The 26,972-nt window shown below is 41.2% G+C and overlaps 1 protein-coding gene across 3 annotated transcripts in view; it reads right to left on the bottom strand.

Moving 5' to 3' along the window:
• Positions 1-26,972, bottom strand: part of ADGRB2 (adhesion G protein-coupled receptor B2) — a 726,627-nt gene that overhangs the window by 337,439 nt on the left and 362,216 nt on the right. For all 3 annotated transcript variants that reach the window (XM_073665712.1, XM_073665713.1, XM_073665714.1), the window contains exon 3: positions 2,443-2,529. In XM_073665712.1, coding sequence (XP_073521813.1) covers positions 2,443-2,529 — 87 coding nt within the window. The remainder of the gene's footprint in view (positions 1-2,442; positions 2,530-26,972) is intronic.

Here is a 26,972-nt window from a genome sequence, read left to right as displayed (position 1 = left end):
GATGCGGTAGACAAGTAGAGCAGAGCAAAACCCGCAGGTGCGGTAGACAAGCAGAGCAAAACTCGCAGGTGTGATAGACAAGCAGAGCAGAGCAAAACCCGCAGATGCGGTAGACAAGCAGGGCAGATCAAAACCCGCAGATGAGGTAGACAAGCAGAGCAGAGCAAAACCCGCAGATGCGGTAGACAAGCAGAGCAGAGCAAAACCCGCAGATGAGGAAGACAAGCAGAGCAGAGCAAAACCCGCAGATGCGGTAGACAAGCAGAGCAGAGCAAAACCCGCAGATGCGGTAGACAAGCAGAGCAGAGCAAAACCCGCAGATGCGGTAGACAAGCAGAGCAGAGCAAAACCCGCAGATGTGGTAGACAAGCAGAGCAGAACAAAACTCGCAGATGCGGTAGACAAGCAGAGCAGAGCAAAACCGCAGGTGCGGTGAACAAGCAGAACCAGATGCACACAAGGTACTTACAATGAAGTAGCGAGTGTACACAAAACTCACAAACAGAAGTTCAGAGACAACGAGTTGGAGTTAGGTGCAGGTTCAGACACTGCAGGAAAAGGGAAGGTTTGGACATAGAGACAAACAGGTGACGGGCTAGGACACAGTTCAGACAGAAACTGAACCAGGAATTAGATACAGGAACAAACCTGGGAACTCAGCCCCCAGGGTGGCGGAGTCAGACTAGAAGTCACAGATACAGGTAGCAGGCCTGGGTATACAGCCCCCAGGGGCGGAAACAGACAAGATACAGGACAGCACCTGGCAACTCAGTTGCACAGAACAAACTGAATGAAAGTGTTGCGCAGGCACCTCCTACTGGGTAGAGGGGGTTTAAGTATCCAGTGACTCACAGCAATAGGCTGGGGACGCATTAGGACTGCGCACACTGTAGCTTTAAGAATCAAGAAGTAACAGCGCCGCCGCCCTAAGCCAGCGGACAAGAGACACACAAACAGCAGGTACTGGAGCAAAGTGTGCAGCCTGGCCTGATAGGTAAGATTGCGATCTTGCATGGTGGGAGGTGGTAAGCCATGCCAGCACGCCGCCAGGGATGTTACAAAATTCATCTTTTTATTAGAAATTAATTTAAAAACAGGATGATCCATCAAGAGGATAAAACCTTAAGTGTTTCTGGTGTACACTACGCCCTTACTCATAGCAATATCAAGGATTTCCTATGACTAAGGTCGTAGTGTACGCCAGAAACTCGTAAGGTTTTATCCTCATGATAGAGCCTCCTGTTTTTAAATGAATTTCTAATAAAAAAAAATGAATTTTATGGATGGAAGTGCCGGAAAATCCTTTTTTCCATAGTGGCAGCAGGGCTATTTTGGGTTGTAGGCTTCTCTGAAGACATGAGTCTGACCAGTCGGGGTAGCAAGTTCCAGAGTACTTGGTGGTGGTGGAGTGTGGAGGAGTAATACACAGGAGATATCTTGGAGATATTTTATGTGACGAGCTAGCAAGAGGATAGCAGAGAAGCTGGTCTTGGGAATACCAGACATTATGTGTGGGGAAACATTGGCAGATTAGGTCAGAGATATATGGATATGTATATTACATCAATGAAAATAAGTGTTAAAAATGTCCCTTTATAAGTAGATTAATTCTATATGTGACCTTAATTCTATATCTAAACTATAAAATTGTGTTTCAAGGAGAGCATATAAATTAAGCTGTGCTCTTCTAAATTGGTAGAAAGTTTAAAATGACAACTTGGTGGGATTTATATTCTGCATGGGAAGGAAAATGAAAAAGAGGAAAGACGCAGCAAGGAAGATTGTGGTAAGGAGTAGTTGGTCTCATTGTTTATGCAGGGATAGACCAGTGAGTGGTGAGCGGGACCACATCACTATTCAGTGTTGCTACTAACCGGTAATGTTGTAGCTGTCAACCTCAAATCAATTTCCATAAACAGAAGAGCCTAGGTCAAAATTAATAGGCGATATATACTGCAGAATACGTGTAATCTGTGAATCTCATGAATTACTTATCAAAATCTAAAATGTCTGCATGCGCACTAAGGAATCCGAACAAAGTATTAGAGAATGGATGTATTTTTATTGGTTGTCTTCTTTCAAGGTCTTCTGTTCTTCAGCAGTTTTTCCAACTTCAGTTTTATTACCCAGACCCCACATTTCATTTTATTTTATCTATTTCTTATTTACGGTAGGAGGTTGTGTCTTTTTGACTCTGTTACTGGTTATTAGATTGCCTTCTGTACTTCTTTTACGCAATCATAATATTTTTACTATTATTATGATTCCATGACTATCCATCAGCATAGTCCACAGGGACAAAATGTATCCATAAAAGCAGCTTTATCTAGAGATCAATTCTCACCTCACCGAATTACAGGCAATATATCTTGGTTTTAGAGCTTTTAAAAATGACAGTACTATATGTTGTTATAAAATATGACTTTGTAGGCTTCTTCTCACCTGTCTGTGCCATGTATACAGCAGGTTCATCTGCAGATCGTGGCCTCTGGGTTTTGACCTTCTGGTTCTCTTCCTGTTCATCTTCACCTTAAAAGGAAAACAAAGGTTGGTGACTAAGAACTTATTTTATTTTATAGAAGTGGGCAGAAAACGGCATTTTACAAATACAGACATCTCATAATAGAGAATCAAACCAAATTAGTGACCTTGAATAGAAAATGATTGCCCTTTATTTTTACTTACGTAGTCAACTAGCATACTTTAAAGAGATCATAGATTCATCTGATTGAACACAACCAGGCAAGATTGCAACCAGCCCTGATTCCTCTAATAATTACATATTACACCTTGCATTGAGAGTGACACAAGGTTTCTTCAAGGACACTGTATTATGCTCAAAAGAAATTCTAAGGCTGAACTTAGATGGACCCAGTTAGGACAACTGTTAACGAACCGGACGCGGACCATCTCACCCAAAATTAAGAGCCTCAAATATACCTGTGAGGCTGTTGAGTTTAGGTGAGGAGATCCACGGCTATTCCCTGCATCTGCATTAAAGAAGTCCTGTCACCAAATTTGTCATGTAGAACTGGACACAGGAAATAATCGTCACTTCAGAGTGGACTAAAACATTTTTCTTTATTTTCATTTTACCTCTCTATTGCACAGATTTTAGCAATTAAAGTATGTGGGGCCTAATGAAATAACTTTTTTTAAAGTCCAAATTGGTGTTATTGGATAGTTTTCATTGGGCATGGGTTCTTCTCCCTGTATGAGTTGCTCAACCGTAAGCAGGCAGCAACACAGCAGAAAAAGTACATGCTCCATCACGGCTTAGGTTTCTCACAATATGAGATGTAATTATATAGCTCTGATCTCCTTGTCTAACTTCATGCATGATTAGAAAGTGTTGGGAGATTAGCAGTGTCACATTACAAGCCCTTCTATCATCTCTCTTCATCTCATAGCACTGTCAGCTCTGCTGTACTGCCTCTCTCCGCCCACACTGATAGTCTGGGGATGAGTCACACTTATGTCTGTTGAGCTCACAACATCTTATAATCACTCTGCAATGAGAGCAGAGTTGAGTGTCATTACATCTCACAGAGTGATTACAAGTTGCCCTTAGCACAAGAGAAATAAGTCTGACTGATGTCCAGACAGACAGTGTGGGGAAATATGCAGTACAGCATTGCTGACAATGCTACGAGAGGAGAAGAGCTGATAGAAGGGTTTTTAATGTGACATAGCTGAACTCAGCTGTGCTGCTTATTCCCCCACAGGGGCCTTATCTAAAAAGTGTGAGTCATCTGTGCTCTAATCTGCCAGGACTTTCTAATCATGCAGGAAGTTAGACCAGAAGATCAGAGCATATCATTAGATCTCACACTCTTAGAAACTTGTATTCTTTTTCTGCTGGGTTGCTGCCTGCTTATGATTGAAAGTAGTGTTGAGCGAACATGCTCGGTCTTATCCGAATATTTTCGGCGTGCTCGGTTAATATGTTTGCCTCCCTGTGGCTGAATAATTTCCAGGGGTAGACAGATGCAACACATGTGGGAATTGACTGTTTGTTAGCCAATCCCAACATATTAGTCGAGCATGCTGAAAATATTCGGAAAAAACCGAGCATGCTTGGATAATACGTTATCCGAGCACATTTGCTCAACACTAATTGACAACTCATACAGAGATAAGAAGTACACGCCCAGTGAAAACTATCTGATAACGCCCACTTGGACAAAGTTTTATTCTGCTTTGCAGCCAATATTGCATGCAGTGTGCAGTTCAACATCAAAAATTAGGTGAAAGGCCCTCTTTAATCTTTAGTAATTAAACATTATTAGACCATAGTTAGTCGTTATATCTTAAGGAACAAGACTTAGCAAAGCGGTAAATCCTCTCAGGAGCTGCTAGAGTTCCAAAGTGCTGCAAGAGCAGAGAGACAAGTCACACACTGTCAGGGGACACAACTCTGCTCCCTCCAATAGTCAAGACAATTACGCAATTGAATGACGAGTGATGAAAGAGGTCGGGGGTGTTTTCCCTACTAGGCCAGTTATTGGGGAACTCACAGTGAACATGTGGCACAAACACCTCCAACTCCAACTCCACATTAACAAAAGGAACCAGCTGCCACCACCAATCATTTATACAGGCAGATTGGACACCTGTTACAGGTAGCGTATGGCTTCAGGGATGCGGTTTACAGAGCAAGAAGAACGGAGCTATTACATTTTAAATATTTAATCTGGAAAAACAAGCAGTGTTTCTAAAAAAAAAATATACAAAGGTGTTACAAAATGAGAACAAAACAATATGGTATATACAATCACATAAAATAAAAGGGATGACAAAAGAAAAGTGCTAAAGTTGTGTCACGGAAATGGCTCAGAGCTTAGCGGAGGGAAGCACCCCTTAGAGCAACTTCTTACAGCAACGTACAGGACCACAGAGCACTGTGTCTTCCAGAATTGACAAATGACAAAAACCCAAACTCTGATTTTTATTAGATGAAGGTTACACCCATATACCTCCCCTTGGTGAGCACATATTGGGGGCTGGTGGTGGGATGTGCTAGGTCTTTAGAAGATTATAATATCCACAACTTTCAGGATTTCTTTGCCCTTGGGGGTCCCAGGTGGGAGATATTGTCATGTTTCCTATCATGAATTTTATCTTTCTAGAGATGAAACATGGCATGGATAGCATCACCCATCTGCCCGATATTAAGTTGGAGGTGTTCGGCTAGCCTTACTGTGAATGTGTTATGTTCCCCAATATTCAGCGTTGACCTCTGCCTCCACAGTGTCTGAGATAGCTCCTCGGTAATTTTACTTTTCCACCTCTGAGTATAAGAATCCTAGACGACTTGGTGGCTGGCTCTCAGCAGATCCCCTGTTGTAATTACCTGTCATTGCCAGGAGGTCCTACTTCAGTGGAGATTGAAGTGTCAGCTCTTTCTCACTTCCCCAGTTATAATTAATTCCATATATTCAATGTGAGGGTGATATGTCCCCTCTACGGAGATGTCTTTATGGATTTTATAATTTTAAAACACACTCTATTTTGTTTAAAACGAGATTAAACCAAAAATTATTTTTTTGAAAGAAACCAATATTAATTATGAGGTTGGAATATTTTTTTTTACATCATACAGCAGGTTGTTGCAATTTTTGATCCTTAAATTAGTAAGTCATTATATTTTTTACATGTTTGATGCTAAGGAAAGAGTTCCCTATTAAACAATATTAGAATGCTAGAGAAAAATATATATCTCTCGGTGCCTCTTTAAAGAGAAGGTATCTTAAAAAAATTGCATATCAATAAAAGAAGATTTATTTTTATTAAAGTGTGGTAATTTTTAAACATTTTTATGTAACGATCCATTACAAAAACCTGAAAATAACATAGTGCCTGCTCTCTGTTTTCTGCAGCATTGCTATATAAATTAGGACATTATTGTCAGGGTGAATTACTTGCTTCTATTTCAGTAATCCATGAAACATCTGTGCATGGAGACCCACCAAAATATACATTAGAGCATAAGCAATAAAACTTAATGCACACCAATTTAACAGTTGTAGTGCAATTTTTCTTGACACCTTATATATTTATAATGTTATATATCAATTGCACATACTGCAATACATTGCTCAAACAATAGGCCTAATCCACTTCATAAAAACTGTATTAGTCTATGGGAGTTCTCAATTAACTGTTATGTATTGCAGTTGTCATAAAGAGCACACACAGACGCACACACATGTGTATGTCCACTATGGCCACCATTTTTAATAATAGTAAATAACTATATCATTTAAAATCAAATTAAACCTCAAATGCTTCCTATTACATAGGAATTACCGTAACTCCCTTTCAGGCACCTTTCTCTTCATTCCCTTCTATATTTATTTGTTTTACTCATGTCTATACTGTAGCACCATTAATTCCACAGCACTTTTACAGACATCACTGTCCCCATTGGAGCTCACAATCTAAATTCAGTACAGTATGTCCTCATTCTTCCCCTAGTTGTTCCCTTTTCTTGTTCCCATTTTTTTATATTTTATAAGTCAAAAGTGTATAAGCATGTTTATTCAAAATACTATTGTATTGTTTATTTTTTTGAAATCTTAAAAATTAAAAATTTAAAAATTAACAGTTTAAAAATGACATTAAACATTTCCTTTAACCTTTTCAGCTCTGAGCCTGTTTTCACCTTCCTGACCAGGCCAAATTTTACTATACTTTATAAGGAATGCTTCAACATATCTCTGATTGTGATATGATTCTGAGACTGTTTTCTCATGACATGTTGTACATCATGTTAGCGGTAAATTTTGGTTGCTATGATTTGCGTTTATTTATGAAAATATCGAAAATTTGGCATAAAATGTGAAAATTTCGCAATTTTCAAACTTTTAATTTTTATTCCCTTAACCCCTTTATGACGTGGAATGTAATAGCACGCCCCACGTCATAACCCCCTGTTCAGTGCGGGCTCTGATCTATACAGCTGACATGTGCCCGCAACAGCTGCGTGTGGAATCGCGATCCACCCGCGGCTGTTAACTAGTTAAATGCCGCTGTCAATCTCTGAGAAGACCGGGAAGTGCGGCATTGGCCCCGCCCATCGGCGACCCCGTCACGTGATCGCGGGTCACGGATGGGCTGGCATGACAACCCAGGGTCTGCAGGAGACCCCTGTGGTTGTCACTGCCAGATTGCTATGAGCATCTCCCAGCGGTTGGCGCTCATAGCAAGTGAGCAAATCTGCTACACAAAGGCGATCTGCTCATCGCCTGTGTGTAGTACAGGCGATCGGACAAGTGCTGCTTCTAGTCTCCCATGGAGACTATTGAAACAAGCAAAAAGTAAAAAAAATGTTTTTAAAAATAAAAAAAAATAAAAAAATATTAAAGTTGAAATCACCCCCTTTCGCCCCATTCAAAATAAAACAGTAAAAAAAAAACACACATACACATATTTGGTATCAACACGTTCAGAATCGCCCGATCTATCAATATAAAAAAAGAATTAATCCGATCGGTAAACTGTGTAACGAGAACAAAATTCTAAACGCCAGAATTACGTTTTTTTATCGCAACATTGCAATAAAATGGAATAACGGGCGATCAAAACATCGGATCTACCCCAACATGGTATCAATAAAAACATCAGCTCAGTGAGAAAAAAATAAGCCCTCAACATTTTCCAGTAAATGATATGGTAAAACCAGTGATGTCATTCAAAAGTACAACTTGTCCTGCAAAAAATAAGCCCTCATACAGCCATATTGACTGAAAAATAAAAAAGTTATGGCTCTGGGAAGAAGGGAAGCAAAAAACAAAAATGCAAAAAACGGAAAATGCTCCGGACATGAAGGGGTTAAACCACACGCGTCAAACTCTGGCCCATGGGTCAAATTTGGCCCACAGGGTGATTATATTTGGCCCGCGACACTGACACTGCCCCCCTTTTCATCCAACATTGCACTTTCAACTGTACTGCATCAAGGAAAAGATGAAGACGTGTCTCTAATTCCGCACTCCTCCGTGTGATGATCTTTGGCTATGTATCTGATGAAGTGGACAGGACGTCCATGAAACGCGTTGTTTTTAGCCTTATCATGTTTGAATAAATAAGTTATTAATTTACTTATTTTATTAATCCACTGTTTTAATTCATCACACGGAGGAGCGCGGACTTAGAGACACGTCTTCATCTTTTCCTTGGTACTAATCCTCACCCACTGTGGGTTGGTGTCTGCTGCAGCACTCCGCAAGTCAGCTACATGAGTTGAGCATTCTCACAACAATAGAAGGTGAGCAAAGTTATTCCACTTTCTAACCTTGATTATATCTTGGTAACGACACTATTTGCGCCCCCTTCTTATCTATTAACTTTACTGCATTGAGGACTATGTGGGGCCCATTATACTGTATGGAGGACTATGTGGGGCCCATTATTCTGTATGGAGGACTATGTGGTGCCCATTATTCTGTATGGAGGACTATGTGGGGCCCATCAGACTGTATGGAGGACTATGTGGGTCCCATTATACTGCATGGAGGACTATGTGGGGCCCATTATTCCTTATGGTGGACTATGTCGGGCCCATCAGACTGAATGGAAGACTATGCGGGGCCCATTATACTGCAAGGAGGACTATGTGGGGCCCATTATTCTGTATGGAGGACTATGTGGGGCCCATCAGACTGTATGGATGACTATGTGGGGCCCATTATACTGTATGGAGGACTATGTGGGGCACATTATTCTGTATGGAAGACTATGTGGGGCCCATTATTCTGTATGGAGGACTATGTGGGGCCCATCAGACTGTATGGAGGACTATGTGGGGCCCATTATACTGTATGGAGGACTATGTGGGGCTCATTATTCTGTATTGAGGACTATGTGAGGCCCATTATTTTGTATGGAGGACTATGTGGGGCCTATTATTCTGTAAGGAGCACTATGTGAGGTCTATTATTCAGTATGGAGAACTATTTGGGGCCATTATTCTATGTGGAGGACTATGTGAGGCCATTATACTGTATGGAGGAATATGTGGAAACCATTATTCTGTATGGAGGACTATGCGGGGCTCATTAGTCTGTATGGAGGACTATGTGGGGTCAATTATTCTGTATGGAGGACTACGTGGGGACCATTATTCTGTAAAGAATGATAAGGAAAATCTTCCTCTGTTGTAGACTTTTTTTAAAAAAATAACAAAGTTTGCCCACGACTTTACCCAAGTTTTTAATTTTGGCCCTCTATGTATTTGAGTATGACATCCCTGCCTTAAACCAAATAGTTATGCAACACAAAATAGATAATAAATAACATTTACCACATATCTGCTTTACATCACCATCATTTTTGAAAAATATTTTTTTTGTTAGGAAGTTAGAAGGGCTAATAGTTAGTCAGAAATTTTTCATTATTCCAACAAAATTTACAAAACCAATTTTCTTAGGGACCACATCACATTTGCAGTGACTTTGAGAGGTCTACAGCATATGACAGAAAATACCCAAAAGTGATACCATTTAAAAGACTGCACACCTCAAAGGGCCCAAAACCACATTCAAGAAGTTTATTAACCCTTCAGGTTCTTCGCAGGAATTAAGGTAATGTGGAAGGAATAATTGAAAATTTTAATTTTTCCTACAAGAATGTTGCTTTAGCCCCAAATTCTTCATTTTCACAAAGGTAACAGGAGAAAAAGAACTGTACAATTTCATTGGAATAGATAGCGGACGCCATGTCCCTGTTGTGCCTAAACAGTGCAAACCCTCACAAGTGACCCCATTTTGGAAACTAAACCCCTCAAGGAACTTATGTAGATGTGTGATGAGCACATTGATCCCACAGGTGCTTCACAGAATTTTATAACGTTGAGCCATGAAAATTTAAAAAAATAATTTCTGCAAAAGTGTTGCTTTAACCCTAAATTTTAATTTTCACAAGGGTAACAGGAGAAAATAGACCATACGACTTGTTGTACAATCTCTCCTGAGTACACCGATACTCTATATGTGGTGGAAAACTACTCTTTGGGCACATGGCAGGGCTCAGAAGGGAAGGAGTGTCAATTGAATTTTGGAGTACAATTTTGGCTGGAATAGATTGCGGATGCCATGTCACATTTTAAGAGCCCCTGATATGCTCAAACAGCAGAAACCCCCACAAGTGACCCATTTATGGAAACAACACCTCTCAAGGAATTTAGACCCAAGTTTTTAATTTTTATGAGGGCTAATAGGAAGAAAATGGCCCTCACAATTTGTTGTACAATTTCTCCAGAGTGCGCTAATATCCTACATGTAATTGGGAACTACTTTTCAGACACAGTGGTAAGCTCAGAAGGGAGGAGCACCATATTATAGTGCAGATTTTTCTGTTATGTTTACTGATGCCATGACCCACTGGAAAAGCCCCTGGGGTGCCAGAACAGCACCCCCCCCAATAAGTGACCCCAAACTAAACCTATCAATTAACAAAGTAAACCTATCAATTAATTCATTTAAGGGTGCAGTGATCGGATTAACACCACAGGTGTCTCACAACATTTTTATACCATTGAGCTGAGAAGAAAAAATAATTACATATTATCACAAAAATTTAGTTTTAGCCCCAGATTTTACATTTTCAGACAGGGAAATGGGTAAAAATGGCATCAGAATTTAATTTCTGCTAAACGTGGAAAAACCCATATGTGGATATACAGTACTGCTTAGCCACATGGCAAGACTCAGGAGGGATGGAGTGCTATTTGACTCTTGGAGCCCCTAAGTGCCAGAAGAGCAGAATTCCCCCTCAAGTGACCCCATTTTGGAAATTACACCCTTCTACAGGTGTAGTGACGATTTTGACTGTATGTGAGTTTTCCAGAAACAAACAGCACTGTATGTTTCTGAGTGAAAATTGCAAATCTGCTATTGTAGTGCTCATACATTGTAGTTGTTAGGGGGACGTTTGCAAACAACTTTATTAAATAGGAACGCAACCGACCCCGGGGTCCGCGATGCAGCCTGGTGGACTGCTGCCGAACACTTCCCGGGTGAGAAGGGAAGAAACCAACTAAAAGATAACCCTTCCGTGTTAACTTCACACTGGACCGGGTATAGTGGTACGCTCTATCTCAGATAGGTGCATGGAAGAAGAGCGTCCTGCGACGCACCTACAAACTGCCTAACCTCTCCGTGTTACTGCACACGGAAAGGGAATAACGGTTCACACAATCTCCAAGAACCGCAGGGAGACGTGTAACAGGGGAGAAGCAGTAGCCCTGTCTTCGATACAGGCGCTACGCTATGGGGAATGGTGCTAAAGCGGTTCACACAATCTCCAAGAACCGCAGGGAGACGTGTGACCGGAGAAGAAGCAGTAGCCCTGTCTTCGATACAGGCGCTACACTATAGGAGTAGGCGCTAGTGTGCGGGTGTGATTCCTGCCAGGTATTCGTGCACTCAGCTGGCGTGTTATCGGACTGAGCCGACCCACTCAATATGGCTCTTAGAGGAGCTCCAGAGAGAAGTGTGCACACACCAAACAACCAGCTCAAATGATCTGAGCGCGCCGCCATGTTTGTGGGCGGGCCTCTTATAGACTAAGCCCTGCCCCACTGTCGTACCATTGGTGACGTCACCTGTGACCAATCAGGCTGTGCCAGGTCACCGGGTCAGCTGGTTCCTGAACCACCAATCACGGTCCACCATGTCACGGGCATGCTCAGTGCGATGCATCTTGGACTTAGGCTGCAGTAGCCTAGCCTCTCTCCGCAACCTGTGCTTCATGTTGCTAGGCACAAATACACAAGATACCACTTGTACCTCTCGTGCATTGGCTAGGCGCTGGGACTGACGGAGATGCTGTGCAGCATCAAACCTGGCTGGACCAGAATGGGAGACCACCAAATCCACTGCTGACTCAGAACCCATTTCTGATCCAGCAAGCACTCGTCGCCTAACAGTAGTGCCCAGTATGTTGTAGTGCCCATACATTATGCCCAGCTCTTGCTTCTGAAGACATGCAACCTGTAAATTAAGTGGAAATTCCAAACATGTGAATGCTAAATGTGGTTTAGGCACACTGAGGTTCAGATGGGAGGGGGGCATTTGGATTTGTAGCACAGAATTCGCAGGATTTCTTTTGTGGCGCGAGGAGCCATAGCGCTTTTCCAGAGCCTTTGTGCTACCAGTAACATAGAAGCCCCTTATATTTCCGTTAACAAATTGTGGACCTGAAAGCAAACTTTTTTTGTGGATTGAGTTGAAGCTTTTATTGGGAACATTTTACAGTACATAACATTTGGGATCATATTTATTCGGCGCTCTACGCTGAGCACTTACATCGGGGTTTCCATCTAAATCTCCGAATGACGCAATTCAGATGAAACCCCTGAGGGATCCATTCACACAGTGAGGCAGCAGAGTTCCTCTGGACCCCGTCTGGCCTCTGTTCAGCTTTGTCCGTTTCAGAGGTGCACAAAACTGACCGCACTTTTATGCACGCTTAAAAAGACGGACACCGTGCCTCCATCTGCTTAATTATTGGGAATCTTTCGTCAGGGCTTCCCTCTGAATCACATATTTTTAAGATTTACACGGAAATTTTGGTGTAAGCGCTCAGCGCAGAGCACAGGATGAATGTGTGCCGAGCCTTACTGCGATCTATGGGAGGCAGAATTAACAAATCAACAGCAGGTAAAGAATTGGTTTAATTAATTTTTTATGCCGTTTTTCGTGTGGTATAAGTGATAAGACTACTTTATTCTTCATGTTAGTGTGATACAGTTATATCAGATTTATATTTTTTTTTTTATGTATGGCTAGTATCACACACTAAAAGAAAAAATTGCTTTTTTTTTTTTTTACAAAAAAAAGTATTTGCATCACCATATTTTGAGAGCTAGAATTTGTTTATATTTCTGCCTATAGAGTCATGCGGGGGCTTGTTTTTATGCGGGACGAGTTGATGTTTTTATTGTTACCATTTTTGGGCACGGATCGTGTTCTGTTCCGATTTTTGGGAGGCAGAATGAACAAAAAACAGCAATTCAGGAATTGTTTTTTTTTCTATTATGCCGTTCAGTGTGTGGAAAAAGTGATAAGACAGCACAATTACGAAAGAGTTGGCACCCTTGAAATTGTTCCAGAAAATTAAGTATTTCTCTCAGAAAATTATTGGAATTGTTAAACACATGTTTATGTCCTTTGAGTGTATTGGAAAAAACAAAAAACTGAGAAAAAAGGGAAAATTTGACATCATTTCACACGAAACCCCCAAAATGATCCAGACAAAATTGTTGGCACCTTTCCAAAATTGCATTGTATGTATGTGTATGCCACACTAAGCATGGAGAAGAGAAAGAAAAAAGAAATGTCTGAGGACTGGAGAAGCAAAATTGTTGAAAAATCTTGATGTTCCTTTGTCCACGGTGCGCAACATAATCAAGACGTTTACAACCCATGGTCCTATAGTTAATCTTGCGTGACGTGGATGGCAGAGAAAAATTGATGAAAGGTTGGTACGTAGGATAGTCCGGATGGTGGATAAGCAGCCCCAATCAAGGTCTAAAGAAATTCAAGCTGTCCTGCAGACTCAGGGTGCATGACTGTCAGTGCAAACTATCCATCGACATTTGAATGAAATGAAACGCTATGGCCGGAGACTCAGGAGGATTCTACTGCTGACCCAGTCATAAAAAAAGCTAGACTGCAGTTTGCCAAAATGTATGTTAGTAAGCCAAAATCCTTCTGGGAAAGAATTTTGTGAACAGATGAGACCAAGATAGAACTTTTTGATAAAGCACATCATTCTACTGTTTACTGAAAACCGAATGAGGCCTACAAAGAAAAGAACACAGTACCTACTGTATAGTCAAAGATGTTTTGAGGCTGTTTTGCTGCCACTGGCACTGGGTGCCTTGACTGTGTGCAAACAAATAATTTTACACTTTGTAGTGCTATAGCATGTAAACATGAAATATATAAAATTTGAATTGCATTACTGCTCTAGATAATAGGAAAAACTGGAGATGCTTAGCACATAATTTGGCCAATTCATGCATGCCCTGCAGCCAAAGACAAGGCGTTCTCCGGTTGCTGAGATTCTATCTACTGTGAATCGTCTCCTAGGCTGAATTTATGGGAAGGTAGGATCCTGCTTCAATTAAAACCACCACGGGCTGATGGGTGGAGTGATCGGTCAGAAAGCCAATATACAAATAACAAAAGACTGACTGTCACTTCCAAACAGAAAACTGGTGTGCACAGGTGCAAACTAAGAGTAGCCATCTATTCTCTATACATAACAAACAAATAAAGTTGCACTCTGTAGAGTAATAAAATTGCACTTATCTAGGGTAGTGATGCAAGTAAAATTTCAGATTTCATGTTTACATGCTATAGCACTACAGAGTGCTACTTTATTTGTTTGTTATGTAAAGAGATTGCTACTCTTAGTTTGCACATGTACACACCAGTTTTCTGTTTGGAAGTGACAGTCAGTCTTTTGTTATATGACTGTGTGCAAGGCAGCATGAAATCTGAAGATTACAAAAGGATTTTGGCTTGTCCGATGTCAGAAAGCTGGGTTTGCATCCTAGGTCATGGTCTTCCAGCAGGACAATGACCCCAAACATACATCAAGAAGCACCCAGAAATGGATGGAAACAAAGTATTGGAGAGTTGGGAAGTGGCCAGCAATGAGTCTGGATTTATATCCCATGGAATACCCATGGAGAGATCTTAAAACTGCTATTGGGAGAAGGCACCCTTCAAATATGAGAGACCTGGAGCAGTTTGCAAAAGAAAAGTGGTTGAAAATTCCAGTTGAGAGTTGTAAGAAGCTTGTTGATGGTTATAGGAAGCGATTGAGTGCAGTTATTTATTCCAAATGGTGTACAACCAAATATTAAGTTCAGGGTGCCAACAATTTTTTCCGGTCCACTTTTGGGGTTTTGAGTGAAATTATGTCCAATTTGCCTTTTTTCTCTGTTTTTTGTGTTGTTCCAATACACACTAAGGAAATAAACATGTGTATAACAAAACATGTGTAACTGCAATCATTTTCTGGGAGAAATACTTCATTTTGTGGAACAATTTCAAGGGTGCCAACATTTTTTTGTCCATGGCTGTATATCATTTTTTTATGTCTTGCCACTTTTACACAATACATAAAAACTGCTTTATAGAGAAAAATAATTGTTTTTGCATTGCTATATTCTAAGAGCTATAGATTTTTTATTTCTTCACTGATGCAGCTGTATGGCGGTTTGTTTTTTTGTGGGACAAGATAACATTGTCAGCGATACCATTTTTATTTACATTCATCTGTTTGATCAAGTTTTATTCCACTTTTTTTTGGTGGTATAATAAAAAGCATACTTTTTGTCACAATTTTTTTTTTTTTTTACGGTGTTCACTGAAGGGCTTATCTAGTGTGACAGTTTTACAGGTCGGGTTGTTTCGGATGCATCGATACCAAATATACAGTGCCTACAAGTAGTATTCAACCCCCTGCAGATTTAGCTGGTTGACACATGCGGAATTAACTTGGCATTGTGACATTTGTACTGTAGATCAGCCTGGAAGTGGGAAATGCACTGCAGCAAATTTTTTTTTTTTTTTTTTTAAAAACGTTAAAAGTTAATTCAGAGTGTCATTTATTATTCAACCCCTCAAACCACAAGAATTCTGTTTGGTCCCCCTAAAGTATTAAGAAGTAGTTCAGGCACCAAGAATAATGAGCTTCACATGTGTGGATTAAAGATCTCTTTTGCCAGCCTTTTCTGACTATTTAAGACACTCCCCAAACTTGTGAACAGCACTCAGACATGGTCAACATGGGAAAGACAAAGGAGCATTCCAAGGCAATCAGAGACAAGATCGTGGAGGGTCACAAGGCTGGCAAGGGGTACAAAACCCTTTCCAAGGAGTTGGGCCTACCTGTCTCCACTGTTGGGAGCATCATCCGTAAGTGGAAGGCTTATGGAACTACTGTTAGCCTTCCACGGCCTGGACAGCCTTTGAAAGTGTCCTCCCGTGCCGAGGCCAGGCTTGTCCGAAGAGTCAAGGCTAACCCAAGGACAACAAGGAAGGAGCTCCGGGAAGATCTCATGGCAGTGGGGACATTGGTTTCAGTCAATACCATAAGTAACGTACTCCACCGCAATGGTCTCCGTTCCAGACGAGCCTGTATGGTACCTTTACTTTCAAAGCGTCATGTCAAGGCTCGTCTACAGTTTGCTCATGAGCACTTGGAGGACTCTGAGACAGACTGGTTCAAGGTTCTATGGTCTGATGAGACCAAGATCGAGATCTTTGGTGCCAACCACACACGTGACGTTTGGAGACTGGATGGCACTGCATACGACCCCAAGAATACCATCCCTACAGTCAAGCATGGTGGGGGCAGCATCATGCTGTGGGGCTGTTTCTCAGCCAAGGGGCCTGGCCATCTGGTCCGCATCCATGGGAAGATGGATAGCACGGCCTACCTGGAGATTTTGGCCAAGAACCTCCGCTCCTCCATCAAGGATCTTAAGATGGGTTGTAATTTCATCTTCCAACAAGACAACGACCCAAAGCACACAGCCAAGAAAACCAAGGCCTGGTTCAAGAGGGAAAAAGTCAAGGTGTTGGAGTGGCCTAGTCAGTCTCCTGACCTTAACCCAATTGAAAACTTGTGGAAGGAGCTCAAGAATAAAGTCCACATGAGACACCCAAAGAACCTAGATAACTTGGAGAAGATCTGCATGGAGGAGTGGGCCAAGATAACTCCACAGACCTGTGCCGGCCTGATCAGGTCTTATAAAAGACGATTATTAGCTGTAATTGCAAACAAGGGTTATTCCACAAAATATTAAACATAGGGGTTGTATAATAATTGACCCACACTTTTATGTTTAAAATTTAATAAAATTCAACTGAGCAACATAACTTTTTGGTTTGTAAGATTTATGCTTCTGTTCATAAAACCTACTCTCGTTTGCAGTTTGAAGGCTCTAACTTATTTGCATCTTATCAAACCAGCTAAATCTGCAGGGGGTTGAATACTACTTGTAGGCACTGTATGTATTTTTTTTTGTTTTTACATAAATATGTGTATTTATTGGTGTAATATGGTTTCCATTTTTTTTGTTCTTTATTTTGTGCTTTTTTAAAAATATTTTTACAATTAACTTTTTTTTCACTTTTTTACTTAGTCCCTCTATGGGACTTTAACTTTTAAAAGCTGTCAGTGTGACAGTGAGAGAACGCCTTTTAGACCATGCTGCTGGCATGGTCTAAACAGGTCACCATAGCTGGAGGACTCAGAGGTCATCATTTGCAATGACAACGATCGGTAGCCCACGATGACGTCGCGGGGGTGCAGATCAGACGGCAGAAGGAGCCCCCTCCCTCTCCCAGCTTTCTAAATGCTGTGATTGCTATTGACCGCGGCATTTAGAGGGTTACACAGCCGGGGGAGGTGCGGGCCTGGCCCCTGGCTGGGACATCTAGGGCTCGGTTATTACTTAAGCTGAGTTCTCGGCAGCAATCATGCAGGCACAACTCGTTTGACCAAACGATCGCCAGGACGTACCTGTACGTCCATTTGCGGGAACGCACTGCAAAACAGAATGTACCGGTACGTCCAATGTCAGGAAGGGTACAGTCATAATAGTCTGCATACAGTCATAATAGTCACCCAGAAAGAGGAAAATTATTTTTCTTTTCTTTAAGTGATTAAGGCAGTTATCCAGCAAAGTAAAAAACAGTCCTCCCGATCTCCATTCTTGTACCTCCTGCGCCACCAATGGCACCCCCACACTGACAAGTGACTGTTGCAGATCTGCTGGAAATGCAATGTTTGTGAGTCTGAAAAGAGTTGCTCGTCTTGTTAATGTACATGAAATATGCCGGTCTGTCTTTTGTACTATTAGTTATTATTCTTATTCTGATGATAACAACCAATTCATTTAATGTTCTACAATAGTCAAGTACAGCTGAGGACGTGTCTGCTTATTCTCACAACCATGGTTAACAACTAAAGCTTTAGAAAACATGTTGATTAAATATCCTTAAAAAGTCCAAGAATTCCAATTAATTGCAAATTCACATTTAGTTTCCATAGATACAGTGATTGTTATTACATCGGCTTATCATGGGAAGTACAGTACATAAAATGTCTACCTGGGTGGCCAGTGTAAGGCTCTTTTCATACAAGATCACTTAGGGCTATTTTTTTTCTCTTCATTATACAGTAATCTTTGTATGGGGACAGAATTGGCAAGTACAGGGAACCTATATATGAGACCTAAAGAAATATGTATCTGAGCATAAACAATATAACTTAGCACCAGCATTTATTTTCTTTTTTCATTATGATAAAGCTGGTGCTGCCATAGTTACTGACACTAAATGCTATTGTGCTGCTTCTCCTTGGTCACTCCATGTAATTATTATTAAACTACATAAAAATGCATAGTACCCACACAGCATTGCAATACATTGTTCAAACAAGGCTGCCATAGTCCTAAATAACACAGCCAAACTGTGCCCCAATAATACCAACATTTAGTATCTAAAAAAACCCACCATACACAGCATCATATGTGACTGATGGCTCCTTTGCCTGAAGTCACATAACATAGAGGCTGTTTTTAACTCAAGTGGGAAGAGGCGGTGCTAGAAAGGGAATACAGTTGGAGTGACAGAGGCTTCAGATACATAAACAGATCCTCAGCCTCATTTGCATGGGGAATAGAGCTGGAGTGATAGAGGCTTCAGCTCTACAAAAAGATCTTCAGCCTCATTTGCGCGGGGAATAGAGCTGGAGTGACAGAGGCTTCTGATTTACAAATATATCTTCAGCCTCATTTGCACGAGGAATATAGCTGGAGTAACAGAGGCTTCAAATCTACAAATAGATCTCCAGCCTCATTTGCGCAGGATATAGAGCTTAAAGAGCTAGAGTGACAGAGGCTTGAGATCAGCAAAAAGATTTTCAGCCTCATTTGCACGGGGAATAGAGCTTATAGAGCTAGAGTGACAGAGTCTTGAGATCAACAAATAGATCTTCAGCCTCATTTGCATGGGGAATAGAGCTTATAGAGCTAGAGTGACAGAGTCTTGAGATCAGCAAATAGATCTTCAGCCTCATTTGCGCAGAGAATAGAGCTGGAGTGACAGCGGTTTCAGATCTACAAATAGATCTTCCACCTCATTTGCACATCAATTCAATCACTGATTTCTCAGTAACGGAGGAACGGACTGGCCATGTAAAGATATTGCTGAACTTGTCTTTGAAAGAGCTACATGCACATATAAATAGTTTGGGAGGAGGTGAAATCCTGCTGACAGATTCTTTTTAAAATCAGAACATGTCCTATTCTGATCCATTTTTTGAGAATCTGTAGTGTCCGTTTAATGTATGAAAAAAATGGAAACCATCCAGGAAAGCAGACATGGTTGCTTGAATGTACCCTATATACTGTAGGTGCCATAAACCAGTCATATATTACCACCATATGTTACCATGTATACAGTAGATTTATCCACATACACAAAGTCGATATTTTTCACCCTTCTATACAAAAATTAAGTCTTGAAATGTGCAGGTGACAGACAGGTCTTACAAAGAAGATATTTGATCATCTTTTTTTACTGGTTTGACACATTTGTGAAGTTATTATAATCAGTTCTCCATTTCATATTTCAGAAATGCTGATTAGGCCGTGTTAGTCATTGTGAGAAAGAGAAGGCTAATTTGGATAGATTTCCCTCCTAATAGAGACACAGAGCAGTGCTTGCTGAGCCCTGCATGATGGAGTAAACCTGCCCCCTCCTGGATAAATACTAATTAGCTAATAGTTAGATGCACAAATAAAGAACACAATTCATGAACCTCACTTTAAATTCTAGTCTTCAATGTACAGCCTTCAAGACAGGGCCCTAGATGTATGTTTTCTGGTGCAAAACATGAATCATTTCCCCTTCTGGGTATAATGCTCGTGTGATTAAATATGCATGGTACGTCTTCCACTGGGAAGAAGAAGAAGCTAAAACCACGCTGCTCTGGATCTGTACGAGTTTGAGATTTTTGTCTGTACTGAGGTGAAATACATCTTTTCACCTTAGGTACAGTCAAGGACATAAATTGATCGCACTGAGCTCAGACATGAGGAACAGTTCTTAAACTATTGTATAAGGAATAGAGTGCTGTTGCCCATAATAACCAGTTGCAATCCCGCTGCACTGTATAATTATTTTATTGTAATGAAAGGTGCTGGTGCCACTATCCGGTAGTAAAAGGGGTCGACCAGGATAAAATTGGAGCACAACATCCTTATTTTTGACACTTTACTTACAATGACCACCTGTTTTAAAAGAATGTTTTAAAATGGACAGTATAGTAGGGATGTCAAACTCAAATACACAGAGGGCCAAAATGAAAAATTTGGACAAAGTCTAAAGACCAGTATACAGTATAATGGCCCCACATAGTCCTCCATACAGTATAATAAGCCCCACAAAGTCATCCATACAGAATAATGGGCCCCACATAGTCCTCCATACAGAATAAAGGGTTCCACACAGTCCTCCATAGAGAATAATGGGCTCACATAGTCCTCCATACATTATAATGAGCCCCACATAGTCCTCCACACAGTATAATGGGACCCACATAGTCCTCCATACAGAATAATGGCCCCACATTGTCCTCCATACATAATAATGGGCCCCACATAGTCCTCCACGCAGAATAATGGGCCCCACATAGTCATCCATACAGAATAATGGGCCTACATAGTCCTCCATACAGTATAATGGCCCCACATTGTCCTCCATACAGAATAATGGGCCTCACATAGTCCTCCATACAGAATAATGAGCCCCATATAGTCCTCCATACAGAATAATGGCCCTGTATAGGGGTAGTTGTTTTGGTATCGAAGGGCCAAATAAAACCACCCTGTGGGCCAGATTTGGCCCATGGGCCAGAGTTTGACTATATGCACTATAGTGTTTAAGAGGGGAAATAGATGCTTAGGGGAGGGTTCATATCACACTTGTCCTTATGTACAGTAGCTCCGTCGAGTCTTATGTCAGAACCCCTGCAAAACAGGATTTGGGCGTATGCGCTGATGGGACCATTGACTATAATGATGCAGTTTGTTCTGTCGTACATTATTTATGTCCGTATAAATTTAGTTGGGGCAGGCAGCAACATGTTGTCTACTACGTCTTGCTGCCTGCCTCCAATAGGCTTATATGCCCAAATATAATGCAAAACACAGCACACTGTGACTCCGTCTGCATCATTATAGTCAATGGTCCCATCAGCGCACACACCCAAATCCCGCTTGCAGTGGTTCGGATGTAAGGCTAGAAGGAGCTACTGAATGTGAGGGCAAATGCTATGCGAACATAGCCTTATAAGTAGGTATACCTTGCGTACACTGTTGAGTGCAGTGAGCATTTGGTTGGGGAGAACAGTTTCAGTAGAGCCATGCAGGCAAGAAGTGGTTAATTGTATGTGTTTGTTTTAGGAGAGACTGGGGGAGGATTAGCATTTGGGGTAATGGCAGCAAGCACCCCTCAGGGTCCAGGGGGATTAGTGGCTGTTTAATGTCAGTCATAGAAGATAAGTGACCGGAATGGAAGTTATGATTCCCTTTAAAGCTTGCAACTATGTAAATTTGGGGAAGGGTCATATTGCCAATCAGCGGGACCCTCTAGGCTTGCAGTGGGAAGAACTGCAAACTGTCCTGGGCAGGGGATCCATTGCTCGCCCCTGGAGAGAAGGAAGTGCAGACCTGTAGTAGTATAGTGTTAGGAGGGTAGAGCCAGGGACCACATAGAGGGATACCCCAATGTCTAAGAGACAGATTTGTGAGAAAGGATGAGGGAACGACTGCCACCTGAGAGAGTGTTGCTGTGGTGTTGTCTACTTCTGCTTCATCCTGAGATTGGAATATCCAGCTAGGGCCATCCTTCATTTTCCTCACAGTTTAAAGGGGTGCAGCAAAGCCTCTGGTGCCTGCCTTACAATACTATGGGGCCGCTTCATTAAGACTGGTGTGAACATCAACACTTTTAGAATTCTGGCACAACTACTTCAAACTGGAGTAAAATTGACAAAAAAGTTACACAATATTTGAGATTGTGCATACATTTTGCAACTTTTCAAAGCGGTGTGCATTAGTATTCTGGTGCAAAAGCTTTGATGAATTGCCCCTGAGTGTAGCGGTAACAGATCGTTTTTACCCACTGCTTAAGTGTGGATAGAAAACAGAAAACCCCATCAGCCCGTGAGACTAATGCCCCTAATAAAGTCCAGCAGTAAGCAGTTAGCCCCTAGATACTGATTGAGTAGCACTCCATTGGGAAATTGTGATGACTATTGGCCACAGCATCTGAAAATGCCCGATATTGTCCAAAGGACGGTGTTAAAGTCTCTTGTGCCACCCTGTGACACCAAATCAGAGACCGAGCACCTTTCATGTAAGAAGCCATTGTAGCACTTTGTGAGCAATGAAACCGCCTTGTTGTTTGCACCAGTAATTCTGTGAATATGAAATCCTATCAATATGTTAAAGTAACTCATACCCCATATAACAACAACAGTGGTCATAGTATAGTAATGGCAACAGCGTAGCATCAGCCAGATGCTCATATAGTATCAGCAACAATCCAATGACCCTATCATACTGCTCCCAAGATCCTCCCTCCTTCAAAGGGAATCTGTCACCAGGTTTATTGCCACCTTATCTGTGACCATTCTCATGTAGAGACAGAGACCCTGATTCCAGTGATGTGTCACTTACTGAGCGGCTTGCTGAAGATTTGATAAAATCACTCTTATCAGCAGGAGGACTAGAGGACTAGTAAACCTGCTTCCGTGTAGTCCTCCATATTCATGAGCTCTGTATAATCGCTCCCCCACCATTGATTGGCTGCTTTCTGCTTATATACACAGAAAGCTGCCAATCAGTGGTGTGGGTGAGTTTATACCGAATTCAGCATTCAGAGAACTGCTAGATGGGCAGCAGATATAACAGTGATTTTGTCAAAACTGCAGCAATCAGACCAGTAAGTGACACATCACTAGAATCAGGGTCTCTGATTCTATATCATAGTGCTCTCAGATGGGGTAGCAAAAACCTGGTGGGGGATTATTTTTAACAGTCAGTTACATGTTATTAGACTATCAGAGGGTGCTGTCCAGTAGCTTCCTTTTTCTCCATTCTTTCAATGCTGAAAGACTTTGATCACAAGTATAGTTAGGTGCATGTAGATGCAGTAGAGCTGAGATTGTATACAACACTCCCGCCTGTGTAATTTGCTATATCAAATTCCCTGTCACGTAAATGCCAGTGATGCTATGGAATTGCTATCTGTGCAATTTCCTGATATATAAGTTCATCAAATACTGTCAGCGTGTTTCTATGCCCTTGATTATAAAGTAGCGAACGTTCATATAACATGAAAAGATTACTTTTTTTTCACAGAAAACGTCCCGATTCCCTCCCGTCAAGTCCCTGAAGTCCTCTTGCACAAATGATACCCTCGGGCTTCTAGCTGTCCTATTCTTTGAGCAGATCTCGCTGCCTGCGCTGAACACTGTAATTATTAATAATTTGATGTTCCACGCGCCATTGTTTTAAAACAAACACGTCTCTTTATGCTAATTTCACTGTTTTGTTATTGGAATGTTCAAAAATGAAAGGCGTTGGTGCGTAAAGTGACTATAACCCACAGTAGTGCAGGAAGGATGTGAGGTAAGGAGGACGCGCGAGCCAGATATCACACAGTTATCATTATTATGCTCCTGGGTGGTCCTGTCACCTCCTGGAATCCTCCCAAACTCTCAGCGAGACGCAGGTTCTCAGCTCCCTCATCACTCCTCATGCCTCTTACATCCCTGCGTTGCTTTGGTAACCAAGATTCCAGCTCCCCACACATTCACAAAGAATAGAAATGACTGAGTGCCATGAACACATGCATACACAAGAGCCCTCCGAGGCACACGTATACTGAATTCCAACACTGATTATCGCTGCACACCGTCTCTGGCATGCATTGATTATAGGATATTATAGTAAACTATCCGGCCATTAGCTATAAGACTCATATGTTCTGTACCTGCTCTACCCTCCCTTTTATCTCCAGATGGACGCTATGATTTATTGAGCGATCGGACTTATTTCCAGATAATCGCTAGATCTAAAAAGCCTGCAATAACTGCTATTAATTATGTGATTTCGGGTAAATCATCTCAACAACTGGATCGAAAGTCAATTCTTGTAAAACCTTCAAGAGGACCTGTCACTAGGTCAAAAGTGGTCAGTTTTTGCTCTTAGTTTATTACTGCTGAGTAGGGATGCGCAGACATGTGGAAGTTTGGGTTCTGGTACCCAACCCGAAGTTTCTTCCAAAGTTATGTTCGGGTACCAGAACTGTACTCGAACTTGAACCAGAACCCCATTGAAAACAATGGGGACCTGAACTTTATAGCTGGAAAAAAATCTCTCTCTCTCGTCCCCGGACTTCCCTCGGAACTCCGAATATTGCAACGGTCTTCCGGGAGAAGTCTATGTTCGCCGTTCGCTCATCTCTACCCCTGAGACTTCAGGTTTGTTTTCTTTTTTAAACCCCCCATATGGGTCTTTTTATTTAGAGCTAATTTTCATGGTCTCTACCAAAGGGGCTGTGCTAAAAGGGTAATAGTGCAGAGCAGCGTAAAGACACACCTAGGGAATCCTGAGAACAACACCTCCTTAGTAAAGACCTTATATACTATATAAAGCACAAAGTAAAAAGGAGCATATATCTGGGGCATACGTAAAAAACAAAAACAAATGAATACTCAAGGGAACAGAGGGAATCAAACATAAGCAAGAACGAAAAAAAATTGGTCACTTTTGACCTGGGCGTCCGGGGTGAAGCGTTTTTTTTTATAGCCAAACGACAGCCAGGGAAGAAATGTAATTGAAAGGGAACAACCATTTTAAGGAATTTATAATACAAATAAAGGCAATGATTGGCTGACATTGTGAGGATGTGTAAGGACTCCAGTTTCTTATGATGTAGGTGGAATTGTGCATTATTATAAGCAATTGGAATGCATAGGACCCATGTACTTTTCTTGCACAGGGGCCCTGTTCTGTCTGTGTCCACCACTACTGTAGATGCATTTGTCATATATTATCCTGATGTATATGTTGCTCGTGATGTAAATGTAGCCTGATATACAAACTATTGTAAAAATTAAATTAAATAAGAAAATTAGATACATTGAATAATGAAAGATGAAGTACAGAAGGATAACACTTCTAGGAACCGCCTAATAAATGTTATTCCCTGCAGCAAGTCTCTACCGTACTTAAAACATTCATGGAATGAATAATACTAGTTGTATATGTGGCTGGCACACAAGCTTGTTTCCTATCATACTTCAGATTTAGCTTACTATTTATTCTTCTTGAGAACAATGAACATGTCACAAGGTACAGTAAGTAACCCATGCCCAGCAATACCAAGTTAATGTCACCATTGGGCTGTAATAACCAATGCTCTCTCTACATAGTTGAAGTTCATCATGGTGTAAAATTCTAAACTTTTAGGGTAATATTTATGGTGAAGGTTTACGAATGATTAGCATAATTTGTATCCATAAAGTCCATAAATTACAAATACTACCCAACTATTTAAGGTACATCAACAGCCTTGAACTCTGTGGTCCATAAATTCATTGGCCTTGCATTCATCCAGAGCAGCTCCAATGCCAATCTTTATACAGACAATCCAGAATGTATTCAAGTGTACTGAAATCCAAAATTTAAAAAAATGTAAATGTATGCAATACTAGTCAAAAGTTTGGCACACCTGTTCATGCAATGGTTTTCCTTGTTCTTATTGCAGTGTGCACACTACAGATTCAGAATAAAGACAGCAAGACACAGAGGTACACATATAGAAAGAAAGAGTAAAGAAACATGTGTAAGATAAACCAGAATACATGTTAAACCTTATATTCTTAAAAGTACCCCCTTTTACCCTGATAATTTTACACCTCCATGACAATTTCTCAAGCAGCTGCATCAGGTAGTAACTTTTAATGGCTTTCTAACAATCTTGAAGGAGTTCCCAGTGGTGCTGAGCTGAGCACTTGTTGGCAGCTTTCTCTTCATTCTATGGTCCAATTTATCCCAAATCAAATCAATTGAGGTCAGGGAACTGTTGAGGCCATGCCATCCAACGTAGTACTCCATCTTTCTCCATCTTGGTCACATAGCCCTTACATAGGCTGGAGGTGTGTTTTGGGTCATTGTCCTGTTGCAACACAAATGATGGTTCCAATAAGTGCAAATCAGAAGGGATGTTGTTGCATGATGCTGTGGTGGCCATGCTGGTAAATGTGCCCTGGAATAGATCAACAACAGTGTAACCAGCAAAGCACCCTTAAACCATTATACCTCTAACCCCATGCTTCTTGGTGGGCACCACATGAGAATAAAAGCTCACGTTTTTGGCTTTGTACAAAGACATGGTGGTTGATACTAAAAATTTTGAGTTATCAGACCACAGTACAGATTTCCACTGATCTAATGTCCAGCCCTTGTGTTGCTTGGCCCTAACAAATCTTTCATCTTGTTTGTGGTACTTGGTAGTTCTTTGCAGCAACTTGACCATAAAGGCCTGCTTCTCGCAGTCTCCTCTGGACTGTTAAATTTGAGATATGTCGGCGATATGTCTGCTCCTTGATGTCTTTGCATTGTTTATGAGAGCTGATATCTGAGGTGCTTTCAATTTGTGTTTTCTGAGGCTGGTAACTCTGATCTTGGTTTTCCTTTCCTGGTGTGGTCCTCATTAGAGTCAGTTTCATAAAAGCGATTGATAGTTTTCATGACTGCACTTGTTGATGCCTTCAAGGTTCTAGCAATTTTGCAGAATGACTAACTTTCATGTATTAAAAACCAATGATAAACTGTAGGTTTTTTTTACTTAGTTGGATGGTTCTTA

The sequence above is a fragment of the Phyllobates terribilis genome, unplaced genomic scaffold, assembly GCF_046119375.1.
Source record: "Phyllobates terribilis strain yellow unplaced genomic scaffold, ASM4611937v1 Scaffold_2__4_contigs__length_985480577, whole genome shotgun sequence".
Classification (NCBI taxonomy): domain Eukaryota; kingdom Metazoa; phylum Chordata; class Amphibia; order Anura; family Dendrobatidae; genus Phyllobates; species Phyllobates terribilis.
Note: the sequence above shows the minus strand (reverse complement) of the source record. Positions and strands in the feature narration are given on the sequence as shown.